This window comes from Carassius auratus, chromosome 14 (genome assembly GCF_003368295.1).
Source record: "Carassius auratus strain Wakin chromosome 14, ASM336829v1, whole genome shotgun sequence".
NCBI classification, from domain to species: Eukaryota; Metazoa; Chordata; class Actinopteri; order Cypriniformes; family Cyprinidae; genus Carassius; species Carassius auratus.
Window position 1 is genome coordinate 11,013,239 of NC_039256.1, and position 19,678 is coordinate 11,032,916.

The following is a 19,678-nucleotide window of genomic DNA, read 5'->3' on the forward strand; positions in this document are numbered from 1 at the left end:
CTTTTACTGTAGCACCTTTACAGTCTTTTACCGTTAAATTTATAATCATTTTTACAGTGTGGCTGTTACGGTATATTTATGTACGGTTTACATTTTACGACTAAATTCAAAAATGCAAGTACTCCTTTTAATAACAATGATGCATCATTCTGCACATGCTAAACTTCAATGACTACGTTTACATGCAGCCAATAACCCGTTCAAAACCGGGATATTAGCAATAACCCGGTCGCGCACGGCCATGTAAACACCGGCAAAAACCCGGATATGCTCATATCCCGGTTTTTAAAAACCGGGATATTATACCTGGAGTACCCCTTTTCTAACCCGAATATTTGGTCTTGTAAACGCGTTTCGGCATATCTCCATCAAAATGTGTGTTCTGCGCATGTTCTATTCGCAAGGAATCTTGGTCTTTTGAGTCTTTTATTGCGTATTACGTCCAGATGCTAACCGTGCGTCGCTGTTTACATCGGGATATTGGCGACTGATTACACATTCCATGTATACAGGAGTAACTCTCTCTGCTCACGCATGTAAACAGGTTATCCCGAATGTTTCAGAAACCCAAAAAGTGACCTTAACCCGACCATAACCCGAATTTTAACAGCATGTAAACGTAGTCACTGTGTTCTATTTCTTATAAACATCTTATATCTAAATATAACTCTTTAAATTCTGAAGCGGTTTAAGATTGAGAATGTATAACTCCTAAACTAAAAACCAAAGAGAGAGGAGTTTATTGTTTATTGCCAGATTGCAGTACATTTCACCTGGTATCCTCTTTCTAACGAAAAAAACAATTTGAAAAAAATTAAAGGAAAAAAATAATAATAAAAGGTTGTTGAAACTAGGTACTTAATGACAATTAAATGAATAATCCATTAGGTATGTAATTGCATTTTATTGAATAATAATTCAAGGTCAGTTAGTACACACTTAGCAGCAATCTCTTTCGTTTTCATTCTTTTAATATATTAAGAGCATTGAGAATTGGCACAAACAATATATTAATGTTGACTTTTCTCTCACAGTTCAAATCTGTATGCAATAATTCCATTTTCCAACACATTACAGAAAATATGAAAGAAAAATATGTTCAGTTTGTCATGTCTCACTCAGTGTGGGCCTTGGTGAATAAAAACGAAAACAAACGTTATTGTCATTTTTATTTATGCAAATAAGAAATACTGAACAAAGAGGGGAGAGAAGCAAATAAAAGTATGAAACAAAGAATGAGAAGTGAGTCTGACTTGTCATTTCTGTGTGGGTTGGTGAACATCAACCGCACTAGCATTTAATTAAAAGAAAAAAAGATCTCAAATAAAGAGTCTTTAAAAAAAACAGATTACTCAAGAGACTGAGACACAGAAAATGTCAAGTTGCCAATCAGCAACACTAAATTAAAGATCATGATGATCTTATTTCTAAACCGTGCGTTTCTACAGAAACATCGATCTGCTAATAACTACTAAATGGAAGACTGACATGTCTTGCACTGTTAAAATGAACTGCAAAATGAAAATCATTCCTTCTCACACGCATCTTTTGTTTCCAAGAGCAAATTGCCTATGACTCATGTTTATCCAAAAACAGGCAGAAACTCTTCAACTAAAACATCACAAATATGCACAAAACAAACAGCACTTAAAAAAATAATTAAAAGAATTAACACGTCTCTGTACATCGTACCCTACTAAAGTGACCCACTAAATGTAAACCTCAAAAAAAAAAAAAAAAAAAAAGTTTAACTTCAAAAGCCTATTAAAGTAAGGCAGAAATTTTGATCAGTCAGTAGTTTTACACAAATGAAGATGTTTCAGGAAAATCAGCTTATTAACAGATTGATTTAAATACATGATAATTCAAAACTATTCCCCATCCATGTGTTCTCATTCTCCTGTACAGCAGCGCCACCCACCAGCTCTCAGTAGTATTGCATGTAGTAATGCAAAACAGTCCTGTACTTCAAACTGCAGTTGAAGTTTCGATCAGGACAACACAACTGCCCACATCTGGATTTAGGGCTACATGCGGTTTCAAATTAACTTTGTTCTAAGGATCAAACAATTAATTAGGTTTTTTTTTTTTTAAAAGGACCAGAGGGTTTTAAACCAGCATATTTTCCAAAAGCACCTTTTAAGATGATTTTCAGCAACGAGACCATTTCACCCCAATGAATCATCTGCCGACTCTCAGCGGATGCTATGGTTTGTGCTAACCGATTCTGTTCAACACTATTACAAACTGATATGGAATAATTGAGTTTCGCTGAACAAGCCACAACAACAGAAAGCCAAGAACCGAATAAAAATCTCCAGTCTTCAGGAACCGATCACTCAAGACAGAGGGATCTTGTCCTTTACTGGTTTTCATCTTGCGCGCTACCAAAACGCCAGATGACACCTGTCATCTCATCTACCACTTGTTTAAGTTTCATCACGCTACACGAATGTAAAATTAGCATAAGAAACCGCTTGTATGTGCCAAATGCCTCCAGCCGTAGCTGACAAAAGCGCTATTAATTGATGGCGAGAGCGTTTGAGTGCCTGCAGCTTCCAGTAGACATCTGACCTCTCTGAAGTCTCGGGCTCGGGGTGTTCGGTGACCCGGAATGAGAACAGAGCTGCTCTGGGCACCTCCAGGACTCCCTGTGGACGCGGAGCTGTAAATCAACTCTACTCATTTAACAACCCGGTTTTTCTGTTCCCGGTTCTTGTTCGTCCCATAGTGTGTGTCCTACATGCTAAAAAAAGAGAGATTGGCCTGTAATATGGAAACCGTGAAGCTCTGGCATGGATTTTGTGGTTATGAGAAACCGTGGGTGTGTTTATATACGATCATGTGCAGACACTGCTTTCTGATCTCATGCTTTTGAAAATATTAAGGCCTACAGACAAAAAGACAAGACCCAGCCTTACTTGAAACACACACGTTGGAGTGTTAACAGAAAATGAATGCATGAAGCCAGACATCTTAACTTCCTCACCGCATTAAACCGATTAGAGGTGATGCATTTTAGTTTGTGTGTGTATCTGCAGTTGTAAGAACATATCTGTAAAAGCGGAAAGCACTAATGTTAGTATGGGAAAGCACATGAATGTGTGTGTTGTCCAGGGATGGATAAACGCAGTGTGACTCATGGTAACTCAGCATTGTTGTTGGCCGTGGTGGTGGTTTTCTTCTTTGTGGGTTTCTTCACTGTCTTGGTGGTCTGCTGGGGATGACGGCAGGATATGGTGGTAAAGAGAAACAAAAGAAAAGAGGAAGAGTATTAAAACCTTTTACCGTTGTAACAAGATCGTCTTGAGCAGCTGGATGAATGCAGTTCAGTGAAGGCAAAAAATGCACAAAGGAATCTCTCATTCTGCTTAACATTCATGCGGCTGATGTCACAGACTCAAGTGCATTCAGAAAGTATTCAGATAGCTTCTTTTTGTTATGCTGCAGCCTTAAGCTTCGTACACACCGGGACGATTATCACGCACGCTTATTGCTAATGTTTTATGATGTGTCTTTTGTGTTCATAGCGATTTTCACTGGTGATGAGCCAGGTGAACGTGCAAATACACTCCCTGGCATTAGATCGTGCTAATTGGAAAACAGAAATACCACCGAATGACCATCTGGAATCCATTGGGGAAATACAATGTGTGTGGAATTCTCACCTTTACACAGTTTCAGATCACATGGCTTCCTACTGAAACTACTGAATCTTATAAATATTGATATTGTCGTCACGAGTAAACAATTCATTCCCATGCCAGCACAATTTACGAATCTGTTGCCTCATCTTAGTAAAATCACGAGTATGTTTTACTAATTCTTGCAAATTGAGAAAAGGCCACTTGCTGCTGTTATGAATAAAGTATAATGCCGCGTTTCCACCGAAATTACCCGGAACATTTGTACCAGGAACTTTTTTTCCCAGGAACTTTTTTCCCCCAGACCTGTTGCTTTCTGTGTTTCCACCGCGGTGTAAAGTACCGGGAAGATTAGGCAAATAGACTGGTGACGTAGGTCTGCGCGTTTCTCAATACAAAGTGCGCTGATTTAAAAAAAAAAATTTGGACATGCATCCTCGGTATTTAGTTCAGACTTTGTGCATTCATCTCGGGAGTGTGATGTCCGTGACGACGCAAGTCCGGTAAATCTATAAACAGCAGTGTACTTGATAACTTCAGTCAGCTTGTCTTGGCTACTGCAATTTTCCTCACTGTATATTTACAACAAAACGAAATATGATATAAAACACCACTGCCTCCTTTCGTTTTCATTTAAACATAATAACAGCGGGAGAAATGTACTTAGTTCAGGGATATATGTATATATACAGCCATTACAATGAAACGAAATATTATATAGACTTGCCTTTTTTATTTTCATTTTAACATATGGATAAATTGAATACAGACCAAAGAAAACCTGTTAGATTTACCCCCCAGCTGAATTATATTTTATGTTTAACCCCTAAAGAGACATCAGAGCCAGCGGCACATATCAGAAGGTCTATCCCAGGAGAGGCTGCTCTCTGCGGATACATGAGGACTGAGCTCCTGCTGATCGAGTGGAGCTCACCGTCTACGAGATCGGCGAAACACTTTTTTTAAATAGGCGCTGTCTTTATAAATAAACCATAGATTTGAGTTTTAAACCACTACATTATCGCCTGAAATACTTTTAAAATTACATTTCATGACACAATAACAGTAATATTTTGAATAAATGGTGGTTGAACTCAACCAATGCTGTGTGAACTCAACCAATCAGGATGTTTAGCGTCAAAGTCCCGCCCCCCGAAAGTTCCAGAACTTTGAAAAAGTACCACCTCGCCAGCAGGGACTTTCTGAGGGGCATTTTTTTACCCGGAACATATTTAGTTCCTGGTTCCTGCGGTGGAAACACACCAAGTACCAGGCCAAAGTCCCTAGTTCCTGGGTAAAGTTCCTGCGGTGGAAACGCGGCTTAAGAGGACTGTGATGGGGATATAGTCTGTTGCCAAAGAGGGTGCAATGTGTCATTCATAAATTATTCAACAAACAGAAAGGATATTCATAAAACAAGGTAATAAATTAGTAGGCCTTAATGGTGCTCATGATTTTCTTAAAATGAGGGAATTCTTAAATTGTGTACATGATGTGTTTAGGACAAGGTATCTTCCAACTTGTGATATTCCCGATTTCCTAACTCTGAAAAACAGCTCCACAACATGATGCTCCAACATCCGTTAACACAGAACTGCACTGGTTTCCTCTGGAAATGAAGCTTGGAAGCTTTCTCAGTATGGAAGTCCTTTTTGTGCTTTTTTGTAATTTTATATGTCACGCACTTTCACTTGGGCCCTCTCCCAAAATGCTGGAGTGTCAGAGCGAGGTTGTCCTCCCTTCTCCAAACATGATCTCTGGAGCTCCTCTCTTACTCTTATCTGCCAATAGCTCAGCTTGGTTTTTCCAAACTTCTGACCTTTAAGAATTATGGAAGCCACGGTGTTCTTGAGAACCTTCAATGCAGCAAAAAATGTCTGTAGTCTTCTACAGATCTGTGCCTCGATTTCTGCTTTGTCACTATGGCATGTGGAGTGTAGACTGACAAAATTATTTCAAGCATTTTAGCACAAGGCTGCAACAAAAATAAATATTAATAATAATTAAGAGGGCTGAATGCTGTCTGGATGCATTTCAAATATGTTGTCAGAGAGTTGGCTTATTTTATACAAATACAAGATGTCTAGACCAATTTAAAGCTGCAGTGCATAACTTTTTTTTTATTAAAAACTATCCGAAATTAATTTGAGCAAGTACATAACCAGCCATTGTTCAAAACTACTGCCTTACCCAAGCCTGATTCACAACGGTAAACTTATAATAATGTTTATGGGTGGTACTGGTGGGAATTTGTGAATTCGAAAGTGATTTAAATAAGACACTATCAAGTCCATTTTCTCATACTTCCACTCTTGACACTGTAATGTTGTACACTTCTAAATACATCATTCTTTTCTAATCAGTGAGTGCCTAGGAGTAAAAAAAAAAAAAAAAAAGGTTGGGGAGGAAACAGCAAATTAATTGTTGTACCTCTGTTTTGGCAGCGGCTGGTTTCTTGACTGCTCTGGAGCTTGCAGGGCGTTTTGGGGCCTTATCTGCTGCATCTTCATCCGAATGCTCTGTCCTGCTATCTGATTGGTCATCCGAGCGACAGCTGTGCTGTGATTCGTTGTCAGCCGGTATGGGTGTGGCACGAACTGAAGAAAATAATAATAATAATAATAATAATAATAATGACACCGTTTAGACATTCCTTTCTATGCCTAAATAATTGCTTTACTGAATTTTTTCCTCTTAGATGTGCAGCTGCCACAAATGTGACATGAAACCATTTGCTTTTTATTCATCTGCAATAAATTACAGCCAGATTTTGAGTAGGTCTCCAAGGCTCCAATTTCACCACAGATGAATCTCGCTCTAGTCATATTTTGGAATTTTCCCCCAATCTGAAATTTAAAAATTTAGATCGGGCCATTTTAATATCTGAAAATACATTGCAGACATTTTTTTAATGTAAACGCTTTAAAAAAAATAATAAAAATTGGAAGACAATAAAAAAAAACTAAATGTCATATAAACAACAATATTAGGGATGTCAAAAAAAATGAGTTCATTGCTTACAATCCCTGTAGATTTTTCTATTTAGTGTCAAAATAAGTGCACAAACAACCTGGGGAAAAATTCAAACAGAGAGAGCAGATACGGACAGAAACATCATTCTATTTCTATATACTGCACGATATATTAATATATACAGCTAAATATGACATTTATTAGAATGGGTTTATTTGAAGATTCTTTTAGGTTGACTTAAATTAAGAGAATGTGTTTTGTATTCTGTAACAGCCCTGTTCAATTTGACAAATTATTGCACGCATTTTATGGAATTGTTGAATAGTAATATTTACTCACTTTATCCCCAGAAACCCCAGAGACATTAGTAACAGCATTGATATTGGTGCTAGTTGCCTGCATTCATAGCACTTCTACATTCATTTGGAAATTCAAATGTGAAAATAGATTTTTGGTTATAAATTTGAATGTCAGGTTTGATATCATTACAGAAAAATGGGATTTATTAGTCAGTTTTGTAATCGATTAACAGCACAACAAAATATAAATGAAGGGATATTAGGAAATTGCCACAATACAATAAACAGTTTAGATCTCGTCCTGTTTAGACCAGTCTTGAATGCAAGTCACATTAAGGTCATGTGCATGAAATCAAATGACTCAACCAAATCAAATACAAGCATCAAACTGGTCTTGCGGTGTGATCACTGCGCTGTGAACAGACTCTCTCTGGCATTTAAAGCTTGCCAGGCCTCATTCAAAGCCTGAAACACAAAGACTTCTTGAGAAGAGCCGTTCACAATGTATCTTTGACGCGCTGTAATTCAACGAAGCCTAATAAAATCACTACCCGTCTCATTATTGAAATGATCCCCTCTCTGTAGAACTGGGATGTGGTTCTACCACAGACTTTCTTTTGTTTGCCGTAAAGCCTCACTCGGGGGTCACGACCTTCCGTGACTTGCGAGTCTCGTGACTTCATGGTATACGAAGAGGTCACACTCAGCACTTGTCCTGAACCGCTTAAATGAGCGCTGAAACTCATCCAGCGAATGGGAAAGTGTGTGCAGTTGCGTATGAGCAAACCCCAGCAGATCGAGCCCTCCTGTCTTTTGGCCGGTCGGCAGCTGAATCACATGCTGGTCACATCAGCATCAGCATTAGAAACAGGCCGAGACAAAGGCCGCCAGCAGAGCTGCTTTCAATGAGTCAGCAAACACACACACACACACACACACCTCACTGACGTGCTTGTGTGTGTTTGAACAGGACAGACCATTATAAATACGAGCTGTATTCAGTGATATTTACTAGAGTGATCTTTCGCTATAGTCACAGGGATTAAAGAAGCAGATTCACTATGGTTACTTCCCTTTGGTTATTTTTCAATCCCCTTTGTCTGTATGTAGAGGATTCGATTTTGGGAGTCACACCTGTTAGTACGGCTGGCGAAAGCACTGTGGGAATGCAGCCTATTAGGATTTTTCCAGAAAGTTGGATTCTGTTAGGACGGCCGGCGTGTGTGTGGTACCTGTGCGCGTGACTGTTCTAGCCCGAGGTAGCGTGGCGGCAGTGTGTGTGTCGTCTGCAGCGTCCAGCAACAGCTCGTCTTCGTTCTGAATCAGGGTCAGATCCTGCATGCTGAAACTGCGCAGCTTCTCTGATAACACACCCTGACCCTGCAGGTCCAGAACACAAAAGATTCAAATATCACAATCGCATAATCTTATTCAAGGCTAGTCACAATTATACGCCACTTGTACATATGACAATAAAGTTATTTGCACAGTTTGAATAAAAGACAAATGTGCATTGAACAGTGACCCTGCCCTACACTTTGCAAAATATATATAAAAGATAAAATATACAAAATATATATATATATATATAAAACATATATATATGTTTTTTTTCCTCAGAGTATAAAAAAAATAAACCTGCTCTTCACAATAGCACCTAGCAATCGCGGTAATAAAGTATATTTTTTATGTTAAACTTATGCAAAATGCGGAACTTTACTTACTTAAAAATTGTTATTATATATATATATATATATATATATATATATATATATATATATATATATATATATATATATATATATATATATATATATATATATATATATATATATATATATATATATATATATATATATATATATATTCTCTAATGTTCAAAAGTAATACTTTTATGAATTAAGGACTCATTAAATTGTTCAAAAGTGTCAGTGAAGACTTTTATAATGCCACGAAAAATATTAAGCAGGACAACTGCTTTTAACATTGATAGTGAAAATAAGAAATGTGAAAATATATCAGCATATTAAAATGATTTCTGAAAGATCATGTGACTCTGAAGACTGGAGTAACGCTGAAAATTTAGCTTTCTATCACAGGAATAAATTAGATTTTGAAATATATTCAAACAGAAAATAGTTATTTTATATTGTAGTAATATTTCACAATCTTACTGTTTTTACAGTTAATTATTTTAGCTCAATTAATTTGACACACTTCATCTAGCCCAGTGATTTCACCTTTGTGGCTGCCGTGACTGCTGCAGTGGCAGCTATATTGAGTCCTCTCTTCCCAAAGCGCATCATGGTCTCATAACTGCGGTCTTTAGCCTGGGTTATGTACTCATCAATTTCCTGTAACACACATATACATCATGCATGACAAATCCATCACTCTGCCTCAACTCTCTGATTGGTGGAGTGTTCAGGAAACCTGTTTGAAAACAATTTTTGAAAAATGGTTTGAAGATGCCAAAAATGTCATTAAAATTATTGGGGAAACAATAAATGAGTCATCTTCAACAATTTTTTGATTACATTCAGTGGGGCAAGCTGTAGCCGTACCTTTTCTTTGTTGGAGAGCGTGGGGTGCACAAACTTGCGATACAGCACACTGGAGCCCTTGGTGTACGGGGACAACAGCCAGATGACAAACGCAATCTTCAGCTCAAAATAAAATGGAAACCTGAAAAATGGGAGGTCAGCGTTTAACAATTAATGCAGTAAAAGTTACATTAAAATAATGATATTTAATGATAGGGTTTAGGATGATAAATACACCACTACACATACAAAATGTGAAAAATCAAATGTATAAAGCATGATAACAAAAATATCTGAAATAGCCTAAAAACATTATTAACAATTGACTTACCATGATAAAAGCATATCTGTGATGGTCTCTGCTGTTGTGAATAACGCAAACACTATCCAGTACATCATCCATTTCACCTGAGGATGGATACACACACAGATGTTATAATCAAGCATGTGTGTGCATGACATCAGCATGTATCCGGTCACATGTTCTCGCTGAATATAGCCTTGTGTGTTTTTTGCATGACTGCCTTATGAAAAACACTGCACTGCCAGTTATGTCTCCATCTGTACTGCCATTTTGGGTAATTATGACAGGACACATCACTATGGTCATCTAAAACTCCTTTTGCATTTATAAATTCATCTCCATAAGACAACAGAAGAGGTTATGCAATGTCCAAACGGTCTTATCGAAACATCTCTGAATGAACGGACGGTGGTGCTTCTTGTATCACAGATGACAGAGACGCTAAAAATGGTGTCAGAGGGAGCAAACTGCTGCCCGAGTGGTTTCCATAGCAACCGGTAACCTGAGACTCCAAGATGAGAGATATATAACATTTTATTATTAGTAATATTATAGGTGTCTTTATGTATTTAGATATTATTAAATGGGTTATTACCCGAAAAATCTCTTATAAAACATAATTTTGCCACTTTCCACGTAAAGGGTACAAACCTTTTATTTATAAGAGCGATACATTCTACTAAAAGGGTTTAAAAAATGTGATAAAACTCTTTTATTCACATTTTTTTACCCTTTTAGAATTTTTTATTTTACCCTTTTTTAACTCACAATTTGTACACCGTACAAGTTGTGAGTAAAAAAGGAATGGAATAATTTACAAATCTCATAAACGTATATTTTATTCACAATAGAATATATATAACATATCAAATGTTGAAAGTGTACAAATATTGTACAACAAATATTGGAAAAAAAAGTTGGGACAGGTAGCAATAGGAGGTAAATGTACATGTAAGGAACAGCTGGAGGATCAATTTGCAATTTATTAGGTCAATTGGCAACATGTTTGGGTATAAAAAGAGCCTCTCAGAGTGGTAGTGTCTCTCAGAAGTCAAGATGGGCAGAGGATCACCAATTCCCCCAATGCTGCGGTGAAAAATAGTGGAGCAATATCTGAAAGGAGTTTCTCAGAGAAAAACTGCAAAGAGTTTGAAGTTATCATCATCTACAGTGAATAATATCATCCAAAGATTCAGAGAATCTGGAGCAATCTCTGTACGCAAGGGTCAAGGCCAGAAAACCATACTGGATGCCCGTGATCTTCGGGCCCTTAGATGGCACTGCATCACATACAGGAATGATACTGTAATGGAAACCACAACATGGGCTCAGGAATACTTCCAGAAAACATTGTCGTGAACACAATACACCGTGCCATTCGCCGTTGCTGGCTAAAACTCTATAAATCAAAAAAGAAGCCATATCTAAACATGATCCAGAAGTGCAGGTGTTTTCTTTGGGCCAAGGCTCATTTAAAATGGACCGCGGCAAAGTGGAAAACTGTTCTCTTGTTGAAGTTCTTTTTGGAAAACTGGGACGCCATGTCATCCGGACTAAAGAGGACAAGGAGAACCCTCAGTTCAGAAGCCTGCATCTCTGATTGTAAGGTGTTGCATGAGTACATGTGTCATGTGCAGTTTACACATCTGGAAAGGCACCATCAATGCTGAAAGGAATATCCAAGTTCTAGAACAACATATGCTCCCATCCAGACGTCGTCGCTTTCAGGAAAGATCTTGAATTTTCCAACATGACAATGCCAGACCACATACTGCATCATTTACAACATCATGGCTGTGTAGAAGAAGGATCCGGGTACTGAAAAGGCCAGACTGCACTCCAGATCTTTCACCCATAGAAACATTTGGGGCATCATAAAGAGGAAGACAAAGAAGACCTAAGACAGTTGAGCAACTTGAAGCCTGTATTAGACAAGAATGGGACAGCATTCCTATTATTAAACTTGAGCAGTTTGTCTCCTCAGTCCTCAGATGTTTGCAGACTGTTATAAAAAGAAGAGGGGATGCCACACAGTGGTAAACATGGCCTTGTCCCAACTTTTTTGAGATGTTTTGATGCCATGAAATACTACATTTTCTCAGTTTAAACATTTGAAATGTCATCTATGTTGTATTCTGAATAAAATATGGAAATTTGAAACGTCCACATCATTGCATTCTGTTTTTATTCACAATTTGTACAGTGTCCCAACTTTTTTGGAATTGGGTTTGTGTATATATATCAAATACACACACACATTAAGTAGAGTATATTCAATCCTGCCAACTATAACATTACAAAACAGTCAACTTTCAGGCCAACTGAAACCAGATTACAAATAAACTTGAATCCTGAAATACTCACATACTCCTTGACGTTTTTCGTCTTCACAGCCTTATAAGAGGAATAGGCTGGGTAGAGGGTCCCGAAGGCCAGGCTGCAGAGAGAAAAGACACACAACCCATCAGACACAGACAAGCTCATCTTACCATCACACCAACTCACTTCAGCTTCTACAGTTTCACTTGCACCATCACCTCAATTTAAAGCACACAATTATGACACTTAAAAGGCTGCCGATTTATACTACGTGATAAAGGTAAGCTTGATCTCTCCAGGTCATTCATATCCAACAAGAACAGATATAAATCAGTTTATAAAATCACACCAATATACTGGTGGCTGATCAAAATATTCAGAGCTGTACTTCAGTGAAAAGCAAACCCAGAAAACATATCCCAGTCAACACTATCCCTACTGTACACACGCAATCATGCCTGATGACGTTACAGAGAGCAAACGCTAGGAATCTGAGAGCCATTAAAAGTGAATCATTTATGAAAGGGAGTCGAAGTGCACAGAGACGGATGCACACAAAAGGGACCAGATAAGACGCAGATGCCCCACATGTACAGCATGCACTCGTTCACTCGGGCTCCCACACACACAAACATGCCGATTTGTGCTGATGTGACAAAAGCTGAACGTTCTGCAACGGCAGATCCAGAGGATACAGGACAGACCACACCCATCCACTGAATGCACTGCAGACAGCTGGCATGAGAGCGTCCCAATGTGTTCTGTGGCTACAGGATAAACCATCGTTTTTCATGGACTGCTCAACTTAAGAGTTTTGGGGCTATTCGGCTTTCCATACAACATGGTGTTTGAGTCTAATGGAAAAAAGTCAAATTATTCCAATTCTTCCCAATAATTATTGTACTTTATCTATTTGCACCTGTAGATTTCAAATCACAAATATATGTTTAAAGGCCAGTTTCTTAAAATGAGTGTTTTCTCATACACCGAGACAAAACTCTCCACTACGATTTTATTCCTTTTGATATTCTGAATTTTATTTATTTATTTTTTTTACAGAGGAGGTTGCTTGTATACAATTTGCCTCATTTAACAAAAATTGTATCCCTAAAATTACAGTGGACTTTTCTGGCTGTGAAATTATTGCATATTTAATTATATTGATGCTTCATTTGCATATGTAAACATACCATTTCAAAAAACTCATAATACAAAAACAGTTTGCAATTCTTAAAGAGACAATGGGGAAGTTTAGTGATATCTATTAGTTGTAGTTTTTTACCCTATTCACCTGGGCATCTTGCCTTTAAAACATGGTACTTATGGTGCATTATATTCAGTAAATGCATATGAGATTATAGACTGTGCACCATGTGTAATGCATAATGAAGCATGATGACAGCGAGGCAGTCTGGCGCGTGGCAGACCACATGCCCTCGGTCTCATTTGTTAGCCCGACTCCCATAATGCATCTGCTCGCCACAGTTAAAGCCACAGCAAAGAGCATTCCATGAGATTCAGCAAAACCACGATAATGATACCTGATATTTGTTTCTAATGGCCTAGATCCAGACCAACAAAGTCATAACAAATTAAAACTCTCCCATTTGTACTCAAGCACTGGAATAATATGACCTGCACATGCATTGTGGAGCAAGGCCTGAGCGCTTGATGTAATCAATGAATCGGGAAGTTAAAATCCGAGTTGGCAGACTGGGTATGATCCAAAGTGATCAATGTCACCTGACTGTAAATCCCACTAAGATCCCATCTGAGATCCAAACATAACAAATGTGTGCGTCAATGGACCGGATTGGCCTCCTTTACATTACAGTACCTAACAATATTACCAGCAGGTGCCAATCATCAAGGCAGGTAGGCCTTCTTACAGAAAAAACCCTCATCAACCCATCTCAGAAGTCACTTGTTACAGTTAGTAAAAAAAAATAATTGATATTTGAAAGTATGATGACATCAGCATAAAGAGGAAATGATGTGATGGGTGTGTAATATACACAACAGATGTTATGTTTAAAACCTGCCAATATGTTTTAAAGCCAAAATCGTGTTTCTTATTCTCTATTGAGGTGTTTGGTTCAAGACACAATATCATAAATAGGGCATTTTGCTCTGTGAAAATCGTGCACACAACATGCAATACAACGTCTAATACGTGAACCCTCGTCTGGATGAAGTCATCGCTTTGTTTTATTAATTTAACCCTTTATGTAATTTTTCAGAGTAGCCCAATTAATTTAAATACCTCTTAATATTAATAATAAAGCATTTTAATGACAAAATAACAGATATAGCTTCTATTTTCATTGAAAAGCGGCATGTATCCGCAGCAACACACAACACAAACACACACGCGCGCGCGCCGCATAAACACTCACACCACCATCCGCGAAATGATCCACGACACCATCTTGATCTCTGCGAGGACTTTTCCTTATTTTAGTCGATTATTCAACATCTCCATTCCGAGCGCAGGAGAGCTGCTGGATATCGGAGGAGTCCCAGCGGATCTTGTGTGTCTGCGTCTCAGCAGTGAGGATGACGAGGAGCCGCTGCATACGCGCGCAGTCAGTCAGCCCGCGTCTCTTAAAGGGACAGCGGCATCTTTGCACCTGCTCCGGTTATTAAAAAAACAAACATGTATGTATCGGTTTCGTTGCTGCCCTCACAAATATTTCACGTGGTACCCAAAACAGTATTGTTGTATATACTTTTTACTACTGTAAAGTTTGTACCAAATCTTTTGAAAGAGGCCAATTTCAAAAGTTTTCATTTGAAGCTCAAAATGTTGTAAGCCCAGAAGGCGGCCTGCTGACCTTTAAAGCTGTATTTGTGTGAACTGTTGGGTTTACATTAATCTGCAAAGCTATATACTGCTGAAACTACAATCAAGCAAACGCTATAATAGCTAAATACATTGTCAGCTCAAAAGGCTACTCAACATTTGAGTTTCTGTACATTTATAGCACATAACACTTTTTGGTGTACAGATACTAGCTCATGTTGACTGGGTGTTATTATAACCTGCAAAATAATAATAATAGCTAATTATTATTATTATTATTATATAGCCTATTATATATTTACAAATTTTTATATTGTAACAATGCAATGCAAAAATAATCCACAGAATAAACTGTTAGTCAAGACAATGTGTGCTTCTGAGTTGCAGTCAGGGGAAATTAAAAATGTGCTGTCAGACTGTTGTATTATTTGGCAAGCTTAAGCTCTTATGACTTTTTAAATATGCTAATGAAATTAACATTTGATTTATTATTTTGTCAACTTTTACAGACAAATGCTGTGTCAAATGAAACATGAATGAAGTACTACATGTTTGATAATACATTTGTTTGAAGATTTTGAGGCTTTTCTTGAACATAAATCCACTGTATGCTGAATTTAGTGTTAGTCACCATACTTATATACCCATCCTTTTTTCTTTTTTTTTTTTTTTACTGACGGTTTAGTTCACATTTAAAAGACTTATGGCATAAAAACCACGCATAACACAGTTGACAAACAAAGTAACAAAGTTGACAGGACACATTAGAAGAAAACTTACTTTAAGAACTTTATTTTTATCCAACAAATGTAAGTACAAGCAATTAATCTTAATTAAACACAAATCAATCGGTTTAATATCAAGTTAGGTTTATTTCAAATCATGGAATCACATCGACTTTAATATGTGACCCTTGACCACAAATCCAGTCTTAAGTCACTGGGGTATATTTTTAGCAATAGTCCAAAAAAAAAAAAAAAAAACACTGTATGGGTCAAAATTCTCATTTTTCTTTTATGCCAAAAATCATTAGGAGATTAAGTGATGATCATGTTCCATGGAGATATTTTGTAATTTCCTGCTGTAAACATATCAAAACTTAATTTTTGATCAGTAAAATGCATTGCTTAGAATTCATTTGGACAAGAGGCAATTTTTTTGCACACTCAAATGTTCAAATTTGCATCTCGGCCAAATATTGTCTGACTCTAATAAACCATAAATCAATGGAAAGCTTATTTTATTTTTCAATTTAGAACAATTTAAACTTAAGACTGGTTTTGTGGTCCTGGGTCCCATATGTGTTTACAGTAAGTATTAAGTATCTATAAAGCATTTTAGACACACACACATTTAAATAATATATATATATTGATGGTCAATTAATCTACTCTATGTGCAGACAATTATATAGATAAAATATTGAAGAGGAGAAGTCAACTTACCACACTGTTTTCAAATTTCCCTCCAAAAAAAGAAATTACATCATGCCATGTTGGACATGTGACTTGGAACAAATCATTGCTAAATTATAGGGGGTTTAATAGATAATAACACAGTTGGCATTGATTTCTGTGAGATTTAATGTAGATACATGAGCAAAATATTTTTTTAAATACCTTTCTCATAATTAAATGATTATTTTGGACAAACATTTATAAGAAATATATACAGAAACTGTATTTAAGAGCCAATGTGAGTAGCAAAACTTCACATTTAACAAATCGGACAGCTCAAAAACAGCAAATTTCAGCACAGAATATGCCATTTTTTGCAAGATAAATGACGGGTATCTGTTGAATTTGTGTATTAAATGAATTTGAAATGTCCCCTGATATAAAAGTGATCATTGCTTGAAGTGAAAAGATAATGAAAAAATGCTAAAATTTGTAATAATAGACATGATATGTACCCCTAATAGCTTTATATCATATTATAATTATATTATATGGGGGTGGCCCGGTGGCTAGAGCCACTGCCCTTTTGCCCTCATCGGCTAAGTTGCCCCTCTCACTAATCCCTCTTTCACCACAGCTCAAAGCTATCTATTCCCGCTCTGTTAAAAAAAATCCAGTGATTCTGCTAACCTGGACCGGAATGTTGCCGGGTCAAGTCTTGGGACCAGCAGGGATTGTAGGTGGGGGGAGTGAATAACCAGTGCTCTCTCCACCTTCAATACCATAACTGAGGTGAGACCCCAACTGCTCCCTTGGTGCCACAACATTGGCTGGCCACTGCCCCAGGTGTGTGTTCATGGTGTGTGTGTGCACTCGGATGGGTTAAATGCATGGGACAAATTCTGAGTATGGAATACCATACTTGGCCTAGTCACCTCACTTTCACAACATAAAACAAACCAAATTAAGTTTAATATTCAATATTTAATTGTTTGCATTTCTGAAACGATTTGTTGAGCACTAAAGTCCCAAACAGATTAAACAGACAATATGTATGTAGCCAAATTATAATGTGATGAAAAGCAAAGAAGGATTTGGTGCACTTGTACACTGTCACTGTCAAATAAACTACAAATACTATGTATATGTGATAAACTAAACCACTAATATAACAATAAAATACCAGATTATAATTCAGAGATTTAACTTAACTACAGTGCCTTATGGTGGGGTATGTTAAAATGCTAACTCAATTTTCCCCACAGCATTTGGCTCACTTTGCCCGATAGCTGCCATTTTGGAAAAAAATATAGCTACTGTTGCTTACCAATTCAGGTTAACATTTAGCTAAATGAATTGCATGGTTTTATATGTTGCTAAATCACCTATTTGTATCATAAATATTTTTAGATCTGGATAAATTTGCTTTGATGTAACAACCATTACATCTGTCATGCTAACTGACACGCTCTGACAAGCCAAAAACTGTTTTAAAGTAAATGGGTGCCTTCAATTCCCCCCATGTGTTTCGCCTTTTCTCGGATTGGGGTTTTAATGCTAAACCTCCCAGCTTTAATCTAAACTAAAATATACTGTCCCCCTATATGCCCAGGGAGGGATGTGAACCAGATATCCACGTAACCAGCACCCCTGAAGAGAGGTTCCATGTTTCATTTACATCACACTGACAAGTGTCTTAGCATTCTGAATGTCTCTAACAGCAGTATGGTAAAGGTAAGTGACTGGCCCAAACAGACAGGACACTCGCACTCTCAAGTTTTTTCAACACTGGACATTTAATGACGACAAATCGCAAAGCCTTGCTTGGCTCACAAATAATTTACAGCCATGCCACTGCCTTTGTATCTTCTCTATGAGCTCATTTATTATGTTTTATAATATATTAAAAGAGAAAAATGATTTGGTCTCATTTAATTTGCACAGAAATATATTCAGCCATGTCTGGCAACTGACTTGCTATTAGATACATCTGTATGTTTACACCATCAGTCACAGTCTTGTGACTGTAGCTTTCAGCCTGGGGAAGATGTCATCAGGTGTCGTCAAACTTTCCTTGGACATTTCAACCCTGAACCAAAACATCCTCCAGTTGGCGGGATGGCAGTGATAGCCAGTCACTGCACATCTTCTCCTGGTTTTCAGCTTAACTCCTTCCATTTACCCCAGAGCCAACTACCGGCCCTTTCTCCAATAAGAGGATTTTCCTCTCCTTTCCTGCCATTCTTGAGGTTGGTGTTGGAAGAGTGTCGTACACTGATCGGAGTAGGAAAGAGATGCCAAAGGGCTCTAGTGCCCAAAGCTCAGGCCACGTGATTTTTCTCTTTGGCAGGTCCCACTTACTCCAGGCTCCTTATGATCCAAGTTCCACAGCCTTTGAGCTTAGCCTTTTTTCCTCCAGGTTTGGGACCTCGGCTTGGATCAAAACTCTCCTCTGCCTTCGATCTGCTTTCCCCCATTATTGGAAGTAGTTGGTCCCGAATCCTTGTCTCCCCACGCACTGGTTCCCGATGATGTTCTTCAACTTCAGCATGCTCTCAGCTTGTGCCAATGATGTGTCAGCTGCCCACTTGCATCCTGATCTTGTGGTGATGCCTGTATCTCTGACCTTTTCATCGCTTGAGTCTCTGTACATCATCAAAGCCCTGAACTTTGCCCCCTTAAACTCTTCAACACTGCTGATAGGGCTAGCTGTAACAGTCCAAACCTAATGTCTAGGCCTACTGATGTGAAGCATGGTGGGATTCCGAGCCACCTGCGGACGGGTTTATTCACTCGCCGCACAACTCCTTCAACAGATGTCATAGGCACTTCATAAACTGTCAATAGCCACATGAGTCTTGGTAGAAGACCACGCTGGAACAGCCAGGCCTTGAGCTTTCCCAGTAAGCCTGATCCCTCCATCTATCTGCCAGCTTCTCTGTCCTGGATATGTTGCTTGTGTCAGTGGAAGAGGCTTCGTACCACTTCCCTAGGTATTTTTTGGGGTTTTGCTCAATTGAAAGTATAATCTCCTACTGAAGTTGGAGTTGGAACTTGCTGGTCACTTTCCTATTTCTGATCACCATGCTTCTTGACATCCTTGGCTTTCTCGCCCATGTCGCCACATCATCAAGTGCTTTCAGGATCCACCTTGCTTGTGCATGGGATGATGTTGTAATGGTTAGGTCATCCACAAAGCAGATTCTGCTGCTGTTATGTGCAAATTAATTCCCACAATAAACAATATGGGTGAGATAGTACAGCCAGTTGCAATTCCCTTTTCCAGGTCTTGGCACGGTGTTGTAAAATAGGCAGGCTTAAACCGTAACTTGAACCCTCCAAAGTAGGTTGTGATCGTGCCCCTGATGTGGAGGGGGATATGGTAGTGTTCCAAAG

The 19,678-nt window shown here is 38.0% G+C and overlaps 1 protein-coding gene across 2 annotated transcripts; it reads right to left on the bottom strand.

Annotated features, from left to right (window-relative positions):
- Positions 1 to 888: 888 nt before the first annotated feature.
- reep2 (receptor accessory protein 2) lies at positions 889 to 14,675 on the bottom strand. Of its 2 annotated transcripts, none has more exons than XM_026279895.1 (8): positions 14,479 to 14,675; positions 12,128 to 12,200; positions 9,791 to 9,867; positions 9,481 to 9,601; positions 9,157 to 9,270; positions 8,149 to 8,296; positions 6,075 to 6,241; positions 889 to 3,214 (listed from the first exon to the last, which is right to left on the bottom strand). In XM_026279895.1, exons 1-8 carry the CDS (start codon positions 14,508 to 14,510, stop codon positions 3,140 to 3,142), a joined length of 807 nt encoding a protein of 268 aa, XP_026135680.1. In that variant the 5' UTR covers positions 14,511 to 14,675; the 3' UTR covers positions 889 to 3,139. The 2 variants fall into 2 exon arrangements, with proteins under 2 accessions (XP_026135680.1, XP_026135679.1); XM_026279894.1 differs by having other exon boundaries at positions 889 to 3,217; positions 14,479 to 14,674.
- Positions 14,676 to 19,678: the final 5,003 nt, after the last annotated feature.